Below are 19,445 nucleotides of genomic sequence, written 5' to 3' on the forward strand. Positions count from 1 at the left end.
GGGGCAGAAGAAAAAAGGCACAGCACTGTGTGCAGTGCCACTTTTTTCAAATATGCCCGATAGGGCAGTGCTTAATTTGTAAATAAAAAGGTGCTGGTGCCCAAAGCCCTCCTCAAACACGTGAGCACGGAATATAGAGGCAGCGTAATCCTGAAGCCATCTTGGGACCTCTTCAGTCCATTTACAGGTACTCCCTGCCCCTTCAGCTCACCGTTGCGATTTCTGTTTTTTCCCCATTGTGATGCTTTTTCGTTTTTCTCTTCCTCCGTCTTCCCCTTATGTGTCTTTTTCTCGCAGTAAATGCTTGAGGCAGAAAAATAAGCGCCAGCCCTCAAAAAGGCATAATGGCATAATGTAGGCAAAGGGGAAAGCCCCCTATTTAGGGGGAGTGGGGGAGGACGCACCATTTTTTTCTGCCACTTTTAACACCTGCTCAGAGCAGGCATTAAAAGGAGGCTTCCATTGGTTGCAATGGGCCTCTGGGTGCTTTGCAAGATTAGCGTAATTTTTTTTGACGATAATCCTGCAAAGCGCCAGACTAGCGTAACAAAATTCTGATGCTAGTCCACTAACTACCGCCATGGTGGGCCGTATTTTAAATATGATGCACACATGGTGGCGTTAGGGGGACTCAAAGGGGTGCAAGACAAGTGGCACTGCACTGTGCACAGCGCCACTTTTCTTAAATATGCCCTATAGTGGAGAAGTGTGGCACAATGGTTAGAGAGGCAGACCCTGATGCAGAGATCTAGCCCGGGACCAGGGTTCAATTCCCGCCTCGGCGGTTCTTGGGCTCAATTTCCCTGGACAGGATATTTCTCGCCTCAGTGCCTAATCTAATTCCTGGGTCTCACTCTGCAACTCTGAACAATAGCTTGCTTAATCTCCACAATGGCCCCAACAGCGCTGGGATGCCTGGCTTCACCTTGGGGGTTGCCCAGGAGTGGGCACCTCACAGGGAAAAGCAGGGTGGGGTTCCACAGCGGTATGCGTTCAGCGCCTCGGTACCTTAAGGTCGGAGTGCGCTTTACAAGTACGAATTTACATAGTTCTGTTTTTTGCAGCAGGCATATTAACCCTCTATGCTACTTTATGTTGAGTCAATGCTGCCATTAGGCAAGACTCCCATCTCTCTCTCTAGCAGGAGCATTAATCACAAGAGGTATCTTAACATTTTAATTGTTTCCTGAAGGCTAAACGCACAAGAAACTTTTCAGCAGGAGCTTTTAAATCCGAAGTTTCGGAAGTTATTGCTAAACACAGCGTCCCCCTGAGGTCAGCGCCCGGTGCGGTCGCACCGCCCAAAAGCTGGCCCTGAATGGGATGTAAGGAAATGGTTACTTAACAAGAGTAATTCATTTTGAAGCTTAGAGAATTTTCTGGATTCACATTTGTAGTTCTCTATTTCTTTTAACCTTGGTGGTGTTGACCATTTGGTGTCCTGTCAATCCCTTTGTGACAGAATCTTGCCCCTGTGCATGGTTGCAATCTTCATACACTTTTTTCCTTTCAGGCAACTCTTGTCTTTGTCATGGCTACCTAATTCTTTGAATGTTCTTTGTTCAGCACCTCATTTCCGGACTGGTGAGAGGGCAGCATGAGAACCCAGAAAATTCCACAACCTGCAAAACTACTTCCACAGGTCAGTACCCATTTAGTTTGGCAGAGTAAATATTTTCTGGATTCACACGCTATGCACTGATTATCTAGCAGCATTCTCCTCTTCTGGAAGGTTGCGTTCAAATGGGTTTGTGAACAAGTGATTTAGTATTCTCCATCTCACCAGTGCATCTTTGTTTCCTATGCACAATACTGGTTTGTGAAGTACCTACAGAAGACCATGTGGCCGCCAATCTCATGTAATTTATGGAAACATTCACAATGAATACACCATTGCCCCTTCTTTGTTCAATGCACACTTGGTCTTTGTTCTAGTGAACACCTACTGTCTTGTGACATGTCTGGATTGTTTGGTCTATCACTCTAACAATGGTCCACTTGGTGACAAGTGTGGCTTTGCATGATGGTGCGAAGGAAAAAAAAAAAAACTAACTGACTTCCCTTGCTGATTTGGCTTGTTTTTTGCAAGTAAAACACGAACGCCGTTCGGACATCCAGCATGTACAAGACCCTTCTGCTTGTGTTTTTGGATCTTGGAAAACAGTTAGAAGTTGCATAGCTCGAATGGCATGAAAACGTGAAATGACCTTTGGCAGAAAATGTGGGGTTTTCCTCGTTAGCACTCTGTCCTTATTTATCTGTAATTAAGGTTCTTGCACTGTAAGTGCTTGCAACTCACTAGCTCTCCACAAAGATGTTTTGGCAATCAAAAAGACTGATTTGACTGCAAGACATTTGAGACCCTTCTTATGCATCGGTTTGAATAGAGACTTCATAAGCTGCATTAGCACTAGGTTTAAATTCCATTTGGTGTGCACACAGATCTTGGTGGCACCACTCTTTGCCCATCTACCAATCACCTGATCACCAGAGTACTGAAGAAATTTCTTCTGTGTAGGCTACGATGGCAGAGAGGTGAACATTAGGTGAACCATGTGATAGGCCCTTATCAAACAAGTGAGTGAAGCACTTAATCACTGTAAATCCTGTGTCCAACTATACTTAAGTTCTACTCTGACGCACAAGTGCATGAAACTGTTCCATTTTGCACAGTAGTACTTCTGCCCTCTTTTAGGGCCTCCACTGCTGTCTAGGGGAGCCCAGGGGGCAAAAATAAGTCTTCAGCAGCTATGCTGCTAGGCTGAAGGTTACTGATTCTGGGTGGTACACCTGGTCCCCTTGCATTGTTAACAAGTCTTGCGGTGGCAGTCTCATTACTCATTTTGTGCCTTCTCCAATAGTCCGGAGAACAAGGTTTGTTAAAATCACTGCAGGATGATGACAAAGTCATGGACATTTGTTTACAACTGTTTAACACCAGTGCATCAGTGGAATTTAGGGACAAGTGCTTGAATGATTCCATGACCAGTTTATCAACGGGGCACTCTGTTCGGGCTAACTGGGCTCAACGTTTTCGCATTTTGCATTCCACTCTGTTGCAAATAAGGACAGGCTTGCTGTCAGTGCCAGGATTCTTTTCTTGCCCCCATAGAGCTTACTGTAAGTCTTTGCTCTCCCTCGTACTTGTGCTGATTTTTCCTTGTTTAGGAAAAAAAAACAAAGTGTGGAGTGTCTCTATGACGGTTTATGCTCCCCAGGCACTGTCCGAAAGATCTCACATATGTCAGCAAGTCATCCAGAGAACGACAGGAGTGGATAGTCTCTCTTTCATAGCATGCGCAGGCTTCTGAAAGTCTTTCTTTTTGTGAATACCCTTTGCACTGATTTTATCCCAAAGGGTAGAACCCTGAACTGGTAGTGTACCTTGTCCACCATGAAAGCCAGGAACTTTGTGTCTGATGTTCATCAGCTCCTGCTTGCAGACGTCATTGAGGGGCATGGTTGCCTTGTAGTCTCCCTTTTGCTGGTGCCGAATAACCCCCATACGGTGTGACCATTTTGAACTTTTACATCTTTATGAATCTGCTCAAAGCACGAAGGTCTAGAAAGGGTCTGAGTTGCTTGTCTGGTTTTAATAGCAGAAATGAGACTGTGCTGAATCCTTAATTTATCTGTTTTTGGGGCCTGTCTTTGCGAACATTTAGTGGCACGTCAGGCAGTATCTAAGTGTGGTATGCTCCATCCCGGATGTTCATTCTCTTGAGGCTCGTGACCGATAGTGAGCTTCTAAAAAACATTGTTTTTTCATGGTTGAAACTCTCTTACCTTGATGTCAGCGCTGTATCTCAATTTTTAAAATATTCTATGCATTCCTGTTACGCTTCCAGACCCAATGGCTGAACAAAAAAGAATCTGAAGATGGTGGCTACACAAAGGGGGTGGGGGAACGGAGAAAGACTGAATAACAGGAAGGGTGAAAGAATGGATGGAACAGTGAAAGGTGTGATAGGTGAAAGGACAACTGAATGGAAGGATGAAGAATGAACAGATGGGGCAGAGTGAAAAGATGGAAGGTGAAAGTATGAATAGATGGATAAATTGATATTTAGGAGAGTAAAAAGATCAAGGTACATATGAACAGACAGCAGGCAATGGCTAGAAGAATGGATGAATAGGTACAAGGATGATGGAGCAGTGGATGGAAATATGATGAAAAGGTGAATGGAACTCTTTTAAAGAGGGTCAGTTTTCTTTGTGTGCTCAGTGTGATAGAGATATGGGTTAAGTTGAAGTATTCTAATTTTGTGGCTACTCCCTTGACGAATTAATAATGCTGTCCACAGAAGGGCACATAGAGGACAGACACTGTAGAACATGTTTTGCCCCAACCGCATATAGCAGTCATTTGTCCTCTTACAAATGATCTATTAAATGACAAAAAAGAGATCAACCTTTTGAAATGGATAGTCAGTATAATGAACTAAGAGTTTATAATTATCTGCACTGGAACCAATGATTGCAATGTGTTATTCCAATTAATAAGAGTTCTAAGTTGTTACATCAACAAATGGAAAAAAGCTAAATATCTGCATGTTTAGTCATTCATCTGTCAATTAAGCCATGCAAGTGCAGCAGATATAAAGTACATTCGGATTAATTGCAGCTTTTTGCTCCGGAACCTGAGCAGCTAAAAACAAGTTAGTGAATTAAGATTAGAAATTGAGAAGTGGATCTGGGAAAATCAGAGGCAAGCCATGCTCTGCAAAAATGTAAATCAAAATGATCGAGAGACAAACCCTCACCGTAGCAACCTGAGTGAAAAGCAAAGCCTTGGCCCTATAGTGCCAGCAATGTATGGCAGCCATAAGGGAACTGGCAAAATCTGCTACCTGGTCATCACCCAATAGAATTTCGTCCTCGTCCTCCTCATCAGAAGCAGGGAGTTCTGCACCCATGTCTTTGGTACTGGTGTCTCTCAGATTTATTTGTTCAGGGGAGTCTTTCCTAGGGGACAACCCATTCACCTCACCCTCCGGTGGAGAATCTGACTGCCCGTGGCTGGACACCAGAGAGATGGTACTGGGCTGCAGGAGATCTCCAATGTCCAAGAGCGTGCCTTCACTGTCTGCGTGCTGTTTGAGATTAGGAGCAATGAATTCCATTTAGTCAAACTTTTACAGATTATTGTAGGACTGCCGCTTGTTTGATAATGCCAGCACAAAGAGTCTTATCAATCAATAAAATAAACTGATAAATGCAAAAGAGGTCTGCCTGTTTCCTCCTATCTGGGAATTAATACAGTAGTAATATAATTCAGAATGATTATGCAGGTGCTAATGTGACAACTTTTACCTTTAACATTACATCTTTGGGGTTCTTCATTTTTTTGTATTCGTCCATCAACAACACTTTCTGACAACGCCCGCAGCGCACCGCCGAAGGGTGTACGTGGTGCGGGGCAAAGTGGTACTCCAGGCCCTACGGCCAACGCCCTCCCCGCACGGCCAAAAGACGTGCGTGTCGGTGGTTAGATTAACATAGTTATTAAAATTACATTACATTTAAAAAAAAAAAAAAAAAACATAGAAATTTACTTAAAGAACCAAATGCTACAGGGACATTATAGTTAGGAAATAGAATTGAAAAAAACATAGAAGTTCACTTAAATAAACTAAGGGTTACAGGGATGTTATAGTTAGGTTCTGGATTTAATCGTACAAAACCTTAGAAATTCAGCAGTTCCAGTTAGAGTTATTTCAAGTAACTATAACGTGTGCACTAAGGTAAGTAACTCGCGCCCTCGTCATGCACTGCTAAATTACCCTAGATATTACAGCAATCATGACAACTTTTATAACGTCATTAAAAATGTCAATGAAGCTTCAGCAGTCAAATTAATGAAGGAAAAACTGGCCTTAGTAGGGTGCGGGATATAGTTACCTTAGGGTGCAAGTTATAGTTACTTGGAATAACTAACTACAACTTCTGAATTTGAAAGTTTTGTACGAGTAAGTTCAGAACCTAACTATAACGTCCCTGTAAGCTTTGTTTTTTAAGTGAAAAAAATAAAAAATAAAAGTGTGTGTGTGTTCCTCCCCCTTTGATGCAAAACAGGAGAGGTGGATTCCCATGTAGTGGCTCACCTGCACAAATAAACCTGGGATCAATCCCTGCTTCCCAGCATAATCAAATTCTGTGATTTAGGAAAACCCTCTTTCTTCACTGCCACAACCGTTTGTTTTACTAGGCTATAATGTTGTTCCATGGTTTAAAAGAATCTAGGACTCATACCGGGTACCCATGTCACTAATTTGTCTTAGTTCATTAGTAGCATTGTCAAGTTGAGGGAGTGGGGGCAGCAATGTCCTATTTACAAACTATCATAGATGCCTCTCAATTCACTCAAATAATAGTGATGCACTATGGTGAAACACGTTTATGAATTTTGAAAAAACCTTCTTATTTTTACATGCTTGCTACATGATTTACATGTCAGACATGTCCATGGCTTGGTTTGTGGACAAGTTCCTTATTTGCTGGCCCCATACCTCTAAAAAGAACAAGCACGGGCAAAGCCAATAGGTTTTGCCTATACGAAATCTATTGGTTTTGTCAACGCTTTGTAGACATGTCACACAGCAGCGCTATAATGTGACCAGCACTGACCGCTTTAAAGTTAGTGGTGGCCATGTCATATACTACTGAAGTTAACTTAGATGTTGTTATCTTAAAGTTGTTAGATGCAGGGCAGGCCTACACGGGACTAAACAGACAGGGCACAAGCTTCATTTTTGGTTAAAAAAAAAAAAAAAAAAAGAGAAATGTCTCCATACAACTCAAAGTGTATAACAAACTCTGCTGTTTGCATAAGAAATAATGAAACTTTAACTGCATTATTTTGGACCCTCCTTCATATCATAGGTATGGCTATATGCAACATTTGTATCCAGTTGTGATACAGCATGTTTAACACCCAGATCTTGGTCCTAAAGTACTGAACATCTTTCTTTTAACATCTTCATGAAATCATTGAAAAAGTACGTCTTTATAAGAATTTGTACCCATTATTTTTTTTCTACAATTTAGAACATTAAAGGAGTCTATATTATAAACTCTAATAGGTATAACCATCCAGTTTATAGAGGTTGTATGGCATTTTATGACATTATACGCCCCAATCCATGTGCTTCCTGCAAGCGCTATAAGGCGTTCATAGCCATAAGCATACACTACTAGAGAATTGCAATTCTCACACAAAGCATGGGGCCATAAGTGAGTCTGGGATGTAGATTAGTAGGGATGCTTTTGAATATTTTTCTTCATTAAAAGTTTACTTATTCTCAATGTTTGAATACGGCTAATATTAAAATCACCTTTACAAACATTTGGACACAAGTTAATAAAAATAAACTAAAGTATCATAAGAGAACTTTTAATAATGGGGTGAAATAGGTTTGTAGAACAGTTTTCTGAAGATATGTCTCTGATTTACTGAAGGACTTTATAGTGTGTCTTATACGAAGTGAGAAAATCAGCCACCAATAGCAGAATACAGTTTAAAATAATTGAAACAGATCAGTCCTGAATGATAAAATGGAATGAAATTCTTTGCAAAGAAAAGTACTCTAAATGTAGCCTGTGAGATGCATGCCGGGTGAGCCTTCAGTCTATAAGTCCTAAGTAATCTGCAACCTATTGGGCAGGTTCTTTAATCTTTGCACAGAAAGCATGGCAACAGCCTACTTTAGCAAGGTTATTTACTTCTTTATTGTTGCCATTTTAGTGGTGCTTACAATGTATACTTTAGTGAACTTTTACTTAGACAAGCTTATTGATCAATTATAATATTTGATGAATTTAGGAGATAAATAAGTAATTCAACCAATACATAACAGTATATTTTAGCAACATGGCTAATATAGTTTATGTGGAATAATTTTACTGAATGAAGGATGTACAATGATTGGGGAAAAAACCTTTATGATGGTACTGGCATCTGGTTACCTAAATCTGACAGACTTACCTCCAAAATCAAATGACCAACAATCATTTGTGAAATTACAACAAAAGCACAGGTGGGGAATGCCACAGATGTTCACACATTGACAAGGTTTATTGAATGTTGGTTAAATGATAGTCTTTTACGAGCAACAGATAGTAGTGGGTGCCATGCTAGCCGTACACCTGCCACCTCAGGTGTCAAAGGAACACCCACTGGAAACAGTGAGTGGTGACCAGTATAAATAGAACCAAAGGCCAGGACACACCGAAAATGTAACCTCGTATGGTAGTGCTTCAGGAATTAAATGTGTGTGTAAAGTGAGCACGGCACGGTTATAATTGAACCATTATAAGGCCTAACATAGCACCTGTTCTGCCATTATACTCCACATGAACGACTCATCGTCAGACCTAATTCAGTCCAATGGATTCTTGGGATTTTGTTTCATTTTTTACATATATCTGCTTAGCTAAAGCCTTGACAAAGTCTTGAAGACGAAACACGTGTCGGCTGTTCCTTTGCTGTTTGGACTTGTATTTGAATTTTATCACTTTATTGGAATCACCTGTAATAAATAGAGTGCCACCTACTTGCCGGACTTTGGTTTAATTCCTGAAGCACCACTTGGATCTACCATTTGAGGTTACATTTTGGGTGTGCCCTGGCCTTTGGTTCTATCTGACCAACAATTATTTCCTCAGAGAACATTTTCTGTGGGTCATATTTTATTATAAAATATATTACATAATACAATTATATAATGGTACATTATAGTATACTACTGTAATTTAAAATATACACACTTTCTCCTGAACAAAACTGAATAAATTTTCTTGCACAGAAATTATGACATACAATACAAAGTGAAATAGAATTCTGCACTTCAAACAATTGGATTGTGTCCATCACATGCCCAGAAATAAAATAGTTGGGTATTTGGCTAGGCAATCATTTAGCCAAATCTTTCTTTATTATTTATCATACACGGTCTGCTGTCAGTGCGATGCTGTCCTTGATAAACTTAAACCAGTGCTTCAACCGTCAGACTAGTTGTTCAAGCATTAGTACTTAGCATTGCATAAAGGAATGTACCCTTGATGGGTGCAAACAAATCTAACCTTCAGCCCTTGAAAGAGATTCTCCACTTTGCTGCTAAGGTTGTCTCTGGCAGTAGAAAATCCAAACATTCTCATGTCCTCCGAGACCTGAATTGCTCCACTGGAAGGCAGGGATGAATTTTAACACAGCATGCAAACTTTTCAAGGATCTCCACAGGTAGATAAAAAAATATCATGGGAGCAAAAATACACTTCATGTAGAGGGACAAAAATAAAATCAACCACCACTGGGCTGCTATTGAGTCCTTTTTCATGCAGTCTCAACCCTATAGAACTCTCTGGCTGATTACCTCAGCTGTGCTGAAGACGTACACGTCTCAAAACACATCTCTTCCGTCTGCATCTGGGCATTCAATGTTCTCCTTGCCTGAGCACAAGCTTTTCCTTACCTCATCACTGACTCAGTGTTACATCCTTCTCTTCTGCTGTCCATCTCTCCTTTCTTACTCTTTCTACTGCTGTATACATGCAGTATTACAATCTCTGAAAACAACCCTGCCCCTCATTCTTGCCCTTCTGCTTTTCCACATCCTAGCCTCCTTTAAGGTCTGCTTCAGTTGATACACATGATTTCCCTATACTGCGTTCCCCTTACATCACTGACACCTTGTGTGTACTTTACCTTCCTCTTTTTCTCCTCCCAGACCTCTAGCACCATCTTGTATTCTGCTTTCCAATATTTTCTCTTGATATGCCTTTCCTCCTATGATTAAACCTTACTCGTCTGACCCTCTGCACCTCTTTCCACTATGCATTTTTTGCCTTCTTCACAATCGCCTCCTTTTTCTGCTCACCAAAAGCTCTTTACTTTCCCTTACCTCCCAGACGTGATTTTACTGTCTTAGGTTTCTACACAAGTCATGATTTTGGTTCTGTTTGTCAATGTTGCTCACAGTGTTTCATTGTAAAGGCATTTATCTCATTAGATGATTATATGTGAGGCGCTCCAACACGTTCCTAGCAATGTTGCTCTATTAAAAACTTAACTGACCAAAAATGTAAAACATTGCAATTATGTGGCATCTGTGAATCGACAACACTGAAAGTATCTCAAATGTAATATTTAGTGAAGAATTTAATGTTCAACTATTAATACTTTAAAAGGCCTGCAAATACAGCTAATATATATTTTAAAATGTAGTTTAATTAAATATTTAATTAAATGCTGTGGTATGTGGTATTTATACTAAAAGGCCCTCTTTGAACACTTAGATATGTAGATATCCTGTGGTAGACTAAAGAGTTTGGCAAGATATTTGTATTTCAACATATTATGTACATACAGGTTTACTAGGCTTTAATATTCTCAAATCTTTGCTATAGCCTTCGCAGAAATTTTGTGGTAGAAAAGTTCCTTTCCAGGCTCTCTGGCGCATTCGTATTTGAGGGCACTTTTAGTTATATTACTTTCATTAGGCAAAAGCAGGCAGTCACAAAAATCCACTGTATCAGTCTATGCAAGTAGCAAGGCAAGGATAGTTCTCAAACCATAACACTGCGCTATTTATCACTGCTCCTTAGCAAGGATTAGTGTTTACTAACTAGTGCTTATTATGAAGGTGCACTTATGTGGCGTGTCTATTCCGTATTTAACCGATATGGCTCTCTTCCAGTTTTATATGGTAAAAATTTAAACATTGAGCTAGAGAATATATCATGAAGAAATCTTGTGTCTGAGTCTATTTTTATTGCTTTGATATCCTTCGTTTATGTGAATTACTATAAATTACTACAGCAAAATCATAATAAAAAAATCTTTTTAATTCTTTAAGTTGCCATTTTTTTACCCAGCTCTGATTTCTTCAGTGCGTTCTCCTCCCCCCGGCCCCATGCTGAAGGTCAAATAAAAGGGAGGTGGGGAGCATACCTGTCCCATCTCTCCGGAACTTAATTAGGCCCAGGGACCCCATCCCCTGGGGCTGTCACTTTAATTAAAATGGAGGAGACCCCACTCCCCATCCTAAAAAGGTCCCAGGGCCCCTATCTCCTGGGCAGTGTAATTATATCAAGGGAGGAGGAGCGCACAAACCCCCCTCCTGTGCCTAATTAGTACCCTAAGACCACATCCCACGTGCCAAAATGTTACAAAAGAGAAACCTTAAAAAGGCCCTGGGGACCCCCATCTCCTGGGGCGTCACTTTAATTAAAAGAGAGGGAGCTGTGCACCCCCACCTTTAAAGGCTCCAGGGACCTCAACCACTGGGCACGACTAAGTGACACTGCCTGGGGAAACCACTGAAGGACACAGAGATTCCCTGCCCACACTACCGCAAGCAGAGAACCCAGGACATAGCAATTTCACTGCCTACACTACAGCAAGCAGGGAAACATATGTTTGCTCCCGTCTGATGGAAGCATTTTTAAATCTCCTGTCAAACAGGGGCAACACTAAGGCCCTCATTAAGAGTCTGGCGATCCTGGGACTACCAAACTCACAGTGGCGAGCTGATCACCGCGGTCGTGGCGGTCCGCCCGCCATATAATGAACATGGCAGAGCCGCCATGTTCGAAATGCTGCCACTGCCAGGCTGCCGCCAGCCCGCAGCCTGGCCATCTCGGTGTTTGTAATCCTCCAAGGTGAGCCTGCATGTAGCGCCACCCTCGGGATGAGTTCCCTTAGCCAGCCTTTTCATGGCAGTTTACACTGCCAGGGAAAGGCTGGCGGAATGGGTGACTCGGGGGCCCCATGCACAGCCCCGTCGCACTTTCCACTGCCCGAATTACGGGCAGTAGAATGTGCGACAGATGCTGCTGCACCCACCGCACCGCCACATTGCCGCCAGCTCCATTAGGAGCCGGCGTCAATGGAAAGGCCATGTTCAGTGCAGGGCCAGCTGGCGGAAACAGTGCCGGCCCTTCGGTGAACGCATAATAGGGCCGGCAGGGTCATGACCGCACTGGTGGTCTTCCGTCGGGATGAGTACAAGCCGCCCACCGAACTTATAATGAGGGCCTAAGTCTGCTTCCAGCACTCTAGAAATTTAAAAATGCTCCTGCAGGCTGGGAGCAGACTTGTGTTCAAAAGATTGCTCCCATCTGGAGGGAGCAAGCATACATAGCTGCTCTCTCTGTGTGAGAGTAAGGCCCGCTCTTGCACCATGCTGGGAGCTGGCTAGGATGGTGGGTGCCCTGGTTGGGCATCAGGGCACCTACCTATTGTAAATAGAGGCCCTGGAGATGGGAAATAAACTAAAAGGGTCACCCACAAATATCAAGAATGTTCAAACAGTTATAGTGTAATAAGGATGTTAAGATGGCCTGAATCATGGAGAGATTATTAAAACATACACCATTATCATATAAACCTTTATCCGAAATAAACTTTTGGTATTAGACTTTAATGCTCAAAACAGCCCCTAGATTGCACCGTAACAAAAGTATCATTTTTAATAAACATGGTCATGTAACAATATTGTTACCCCTTCGATGGCATAACCCCATGAAAAAAACAGGAAAAAGTAATGCAGTGTAACTGTATACTCCACCCCTAGAAAGTTTTTAAGGCTAGCAGGCCTATTGCAATGATATTACAAACAAGGCCCATAAAACATAATTTCTCCCAGCTGTAAAACAAAAGTTCCAGCCATGAAAGAGCTTAAAAAGATAATCAATGGTGGTAGGGGTTATTATTTTGGAATTATTTTGGAATCCCCACTAACAGTGTGGGGACCAGATATGACTTAGAAAGAACACGTTTTGAAGGAGGTCCCATTGTCCTAGGACCACCAAGGCTGAGTCATGAGCAAATTGTTTTGAAAAGTAATTCCCTGCAAAGCATTATGGGGTGAATTTCCCGAGTGCAGTGAATATTGTAGTATAGACTCTTTCGCTGTGCCGGGAGGGCCATTTTCGCTTTGAGGAATTCTATTTCACGTAAAGAATTTACCAATTTAAGGTGTTTTAAGGAGAGAGTCACGAGAAATTACTCTGATTAGGTAACTGTGAACAATTTGACCAGTGCTCCAATCCCGCCAATCGAGTTTGGGAAGTTGTGCCTGTTCATGCTGTGAGTGCAATTGCCGCCATGCAGCACTGAAGGGGAGAGACAAAAGAAACAAGCATTTGCAATGTAATAGTGTCTCGCATTTCTCTGAGTTAAAGCCATTAGCAGTTGTAAACTCCCAACCGGACTTTTCTTGACACATTAAATGGTACAGTTCACTCATACGGACAGTTGAAGACGGCATGCAGGTAGAAAGAAAATTCAAAAAAGAGCGCGATCGCGCTGCTACAGTTCAATCGTAGTGAAACTTATCGGCAAAAGTGCAATTATGTACGTAACCGGCAAAAGTGCAATTAACTATGTAACAGGGTCGATGTCATGCAAAGCGCTGGACTTCTGCCGAGCGAGATCGCACTGCGAAAAAAAGATAAAAAGTAGTCCACAAACCTGACGGGTAACAGTGAGCCTCGCATATTTTCAGTTCTTGGTTGCTGCGCTCAAGGAGGGCTAACCACCGAAAAAGGCATGACGTATGCATGCCTTCCACTAATGAAAGCAAGCAGATTTTGAAAGGCAAGCTCATGAACCAATGAAAGACAAGGACGTAACATGGACGGGGCTTCAAGCCCTTTTCTATCTACTAAAGCGTCTCGCAAGCGAAACGCATGTGCAAGCGCATGCGACGCAGACTCGACCCTAAAAAATTGTTCGCCCACACTGAAGGGTATCAGCAGTAATGCAATTATCCATGTAACAGGGGCAGTCTGCAAGGCAGTAACAAAACTTCCCCAAGGCGGGACAAATGTAAAGCAAGTACCAATGACATCAAGGGTTTTTTTTTTTTTAAAGGTAAGCCCGCGAATGAGTGAAAGTGATAGTTGTGAGGTGGGAGTGGTTAAAAGCCCACAATAAGTCAAAGCACTTGCGCGCTCGACCTAAAAAGGAGTACCTGCTTGCCAGTGAAAGGACACTGTACGCCGGAAGCAGTACTTAGTCCAAGCTCCATCGCATGGACAAAAAATCTAGAGTACGAGGTAGTCAGAGACCATCAGTAGCTGCTGACCAATAGGAAGCAAGGAAACAAGACCCAAGTGGGAGCCAGCCAATGGTAAGTAAAGAGGTGATGACCAATACGAAGCAAGGAAAAGAGACCCATGTGGGAGCCGGCCAAAGGCAAGTAAGGTGACGTAGGAGCCATGTGGGAGCAAGCTAACGATAAGTAGATGTTAAGTTTTGGGCGGGCCGTAAGCCACTTTTAAGATTTTTTTTAAATATAATAGATTTGGCATGCACAGCGCAAGCACTGTGCAGGCAAAATCTAAAAAGCCAGTTGCATTCACTGTGGGCTGCAGTGCATGCTCAGAAAAAGAAAGGCAGGGCTAAGGAGCCGGTAAGCAGAGGCCCAATTCCTAGCTAGCATTTTACATTAGACAATGAGGCACTCTACACCAGTATCCCTCAAAGAGAGGCATCAATGGCCATAGAAGCACTAACAGAGGACGACTGGAGAAAGACCCAAAAAGTTCATTTTGGAATGTTTGGAAATAGTGCTACCCAATGTTTTTGTAATTTAATGTGGAGATCTATCAACAAATCAAGGGGACCAGCATGGGGGCCTGTTGTGATCCTAGCATAGTGAACATCTACAAGGGAGAATATGAACGCAGATGGTAAGAACTAGTCGTGCTTCATTGACAACATTTTTCATACGGTCTGGAGAAGCAGAATATCTTCTGAAATGTATATCATGGCTTAATTCCAGCATTGGGAATCTGAAATCTACTGTGGAAAAACAGCAGAGAGAGAGAGAGAGAGAAGAATTCCTGGACATGTGATCCTTAGAGGGTTTGGACTACTTACAAGAGGCGTTGTACAGAAAACCCACAGCCAAAAATACTGTGTTCCTGTTCGCCAGTTTTCATCCTGGCTGTCAAAAGGACTTGATCACGTTGGGAGAATTCTTGAGGGCGACACGTAACTCCTCTACAGGAGAAGAGTTCCTACGTAATGGGGAGGCTCTAAAAAAAGAGAATACTACTGACTGGTTACCCATGATGGTTGGTTCAGCAAACTTTCAAATGAGCTAGATATTACAATCGAGATGTCCTTCTGCAAGAGAAAACTAGAATGGATGAGAAAAGACTTGTATGTGTCATCAATCATTCCAATATGAAATTTTAAATTAAAAATGTTTGAGTGCCACTGGAAGACACTGAATAGTGAAGAAGATATAAACTTGGAAAGGGCCATGTTTGCCCTCAGGAGCAATACTAGCCAGAGGTCTTCAATCTGTGGGTCGCTACCCCCTGTGAGGCCGTGGAGTCCTGGGCAGGGAACTGTGCTGTGAAACGGAGCCACAGAGACAGCTAAAGGCGCCTTCGAGTAGATCTGCAAATGTAAAGGGTAATCTGCAACTGTAAAATGTGCTGGTTCTGGCTTTAAATGATCAAGTCATTTAAAGCTTTGTGATGACAAACATTTATTCTTTTTGAGTGGTAGTGCAATACTAAGATGGTTATGCCAAAGTAAAGATTACTAAAAGATTACTAGCAAGCATGATGAGGAATTTCCAAGCTACAGGTCTTGGAAGCCTGTCTTATAGGGTCTTCACAGGATCATATATTAATTATTTGATATGGCGCTCACTGGATGTTCAGATAGATCGGAGCACACCACAGTGCTTGTAACAAACTATACCTTCTTTTTACCTTAGGGGGCTGCCCAGGGCTGATTGTGCATATCAATGCTGCTGTGTAGGACACCATATTGGTTGTGGGAGTGGGACATTTGTGTGTAGTGTAGTGTAGTGTAGTGTAGTGTAGTGTAGTCACTTCGCGCGTAGATTACCACCAGACAAAACGGGAACTCTTTCAAGCAAAAAAACCCTTTTGGAATCTCTCACCAATAGGATCATCACAAAATAAGAACAACATCTTATGATATGGTGCCCACTGGATGTCAATATAGATCACATGCTATCAACTATTAGCATTGTATTATTGTAACTCGGAGTGTTGAATTGGGACCAAGTGTCTGGTTACCATTTAAATGTTTGATAATGTCAGCTATTTTAGAGCCAGGTGGTACAAACCTGTCAGGGAGGCTTCACAATGATTGGTCAATCCAACGCTATAAGAGGAATGTGGGGGCTAACCGTCTTTTATGTCAACCTGTGGGAAGTATGCTAATTGAGTAAGTCTAGGTTATAAAAGAGAAATAGCTGATAAGGGAGTGAGACTGACCCCCCCCCCCCGCAACAACCCATCGGGATGGAAAATGCGCAAACTATATAGCATCAAACAAATGGCATTATGGTCTAAAAAGCAGCATATGACAGGCGTGTATTTCATAGCAAAAAGCTGCTACACCTACAGAGAGTGCTAGTCTACCTATTAATATTTGAATTGGCAGCAATTAGGAAGTACATGTCTGCACTTAGCACAGACAGGACTATATAGGACGATTTGAGAGGCTATTAAAAGCCCTTTAGAAGTACTCAGAACACTCTGGTGTGTGACTTTCTGGTTTAGATTATAGTTGTCGCAAGATTGGAGCAAGAGAATATGGGCGAGAAAGTATGACATGGTATTGCCATGGTTAATTACTTTCATGCATTTACTTATGCGTAGGATGTTAGCAGGGTGGTTTTCCTCTCCCTGCCTACGCCTTAACATTTTGTGGTTATGTTCTAGGCATATGGATGAGAACCAAGAGCATTGGGAAATCAATTATTTGAAGGTAATAAAAATAGGACCCTCCACAATTAGACTGCTCTCTTCTTCCTTTTTTAAGGTTAAAAAGATCAGAAAAGGTGATGAGCAGAGAAAGTCGTAAGCAAGATGTTTTCAAGGTTCTGCCTCATTCGTTATAAGAAACAAATAGTGTGATACTGTGAGCAGAGAAAGTCGGGAGCAAGATGTCTGAGGCTCTGCCCGTTTCATTATGACAAAGAGACAGAGAGACTGCGTGGAGAGGTAAGAGCAGAGGTAGTAGGTCCTTAAGACAAGGTTGCAGAAAAAGTGGGGAAAGATAATTTGTTGCTAATTTACCCCAATAGGTTGCTATTATTGACAGCGGCTAGAGAATGGATAAATGTCTCTTCAGTTAAGGAAAACCACATGATGGAATCATATGAACTGAAAATGAGTAGATGTAATGTATTGCAACGTGATGTTGAAAAAGTGCATTCAAACTATGAAATAACTATGAAATAATATTCTGTATATTGTATATATGCTGTTGATAATTGCCATTGGATGAAGGAATGGAATAATTAATAAATTGACAATGAGGAATTATAATCTTTATGTATTTGTAATTATTAGTTATTGATCAGACTTTGCCAAATCAATCTGGGTTTGGAAGAAATACAGGTCATGTAGAATAATCTTTGTGGGTAATTTGCAGTTTTTCCCGAACCCAGAAGTAAATTAACGACGTTTTTATGGGTCAACTTCTAGCTAGTACACAAGACAACAAGCAAGTGGAGGGTGTGAGACCTCTGGTTATGCCTCACATCTGAAGCGCTGGGGGAGGGACAGGATACACGCTTTATTGTGTAGTGGCTGGGTCATCTCGGTTACCCTCCAGTTGATTAAGCAATTTAGAGCACACTCTCAATAAAACGAAAGGTTTGGGAAGCCATACTGGCCTGAAACAACTCAGTTGCTTAGAGACTGCTACAGCACAGCCTGCCTAGAGTGGGCTTGGTCTATTGGTCGTGAACAAACCTTGCTGCCAGGGAAAACGGTATCACCTTGATTAAACTAAAGGCCACGAAAAAAAAAAAAAAAAAGAAAAACAATAAGAATGATCGTCTCAAAAAAAAAAAAAAAAAAAAAAAAAAAAAGCATGACAGTACTAGCAAAAAAACATTGGAACTTGCAGGAAAAGCTGGAGGATACCAAGAACCGCTCATGCAGAAAACAAAATCTAGACTAGGGGGCTGAGAAACAAGCAGAAGGTACAAATTTAAACTAAAAAACCTCAAATGTACGGAACATTTTAACTATCATACTAAAGAGTAAAGATGAAAGACCAATTTGAATTGGTAGAGTATATAGGGTTGCATACTAGTCTAACAATAAGCAGACACTGTGAGATGTTTTGGCACATGTACATCTTTATGAAGGAAAGGAACAATTAATGGTGGAGGTGCACAAGGGGTGTGTCATCTCCTTTAATGGGCCCACCCTTCAGAACTTCCAGGACTTGTCACAAGTCCCACTGCAGAAATGGAGAGATCAGTCATTACTTTCCTGAAGGGACATGGGAATAAGTACAAGTGGGAACAGACATTTAGGATCATTTTCACATAAAAAGAGCACCAATCAGGGGTGTGGAATTTATTAAAATATCTACTTGTCCAGGGGACAGGTTGCTTCTCAAATCTACTTGTCCTGTAAAAAGATCTACTTGTCCCTTTGGTGCCATGTAGTGTGGCGACAAATTATGGCAGCAATTAATAGCCTCTCTGATTATGCCAGGGCTACTACCATAGTAGGGCTTGAATACTTGGAGTTTCAATCCCTACTGTAGCAATTTCCTTATTTTGCCACCGTTCTGCATACTGGGGCTGGAGAAAGCAGTAAGCAATAGTTCCAGGGCTGGAATGCCTTTGAGTCTGCAAACCTACTAACCTGCATGTTTTAAAGATTTTTACCAGCTTCTCTCTAATATTTTCCCATAATAAGAAAGGTTGGACATTTACTCCTGACAATGGCAGAATTAGAACTTCTTCCAGGGTTGGGAAGAAAGTGGCTGGAGGGAAAATGAACTTGCAAATGCTCAATAGATTTTCACATGAGCAAATCTACACATCGTATTTACCCACGCTAAAATACAGTTCACAAATATTTTATAGGGGTACGACATATACCATGGGTGCACTTTTGTGACTTTCTTTAAGAATTTGGGGCTACAAGTAGGTAGGTTCAGATTTGTGAGCTGCAAATTGAGAGTCGCAAATCCGAATGTAGGATGGTGTCCTTGACACCATCTGTGATTCGCAAGGGCTTCGCAAATGCCCACATCATGAATAATCATGAGGTGGGTTGCAATTTGCGACCCCCTCACGAATGGTGGCCTGCTGGAGACAGCAGACCACCAGGTCTGTGACTGCTTTTCAATAAAGCAGTTTTTTTAAAAGTTTTTTTTGTAATGCAGCCTGTTTTCCTTAAAGGAAAACGAGATGCATAACAAAAACAAAAAATGAAACGTTTTTGTTTCATTTTTTCAGAGCAGGCAGTGGTCCACAGGACCACTGCTTGCTCTGAAAAAATGTTTACAGTGACATTCACAATGGGAAAGGGGTCCCATGGGGATCCCTTCCTTTTTGCGAAAGTGTTAGCACCCATTTGAAATGGGTGCAAACTGCGATTGGTTTGCGCCCGCGTTCTCGGTCACAAAACAATCCTACATT

General features: G+C 41.8%; 1 protein-coding gene across 1 annotated transcript in view; it reads right to left on the reverse strand.

Moving 5' to 3' along the window:
• PLEKHG3 (pleckstrin homology and RhoGEF domain containing G3) overlaps window positions 1-19,445 on the reverse strand; it is a 495,850-nt gene that overhangs the window by 22,382 nt on the left and 454,023 nt on the right. The window contains exon 15 of the mRNA XM_069207658.1: window positions 4,764-5,125. Coding sequence (XP_069063759.1) covers window positions 4,764-5,125 — 362 coding nt within the window. The remainder of the gene's footprint in view (window positions 1-4,763; window positions 5,126-19,445) is intronic.

This window comes from Pleurodeles waltl, chromosome 9 (genome assembly GCF_031143425.1).
Source record: "Pleurodeles waltl isolate 20211129_DDA chromosome 9, aPleWal1.hap1.20221129, whole genome shotgun sequence".
Taxonomy (NCBI): Eukaryota; Metazoa; Chordata; class Amphibia; order Caudata; family Salamandridae; genus Pleurodeles; species Pleurodeles waltl.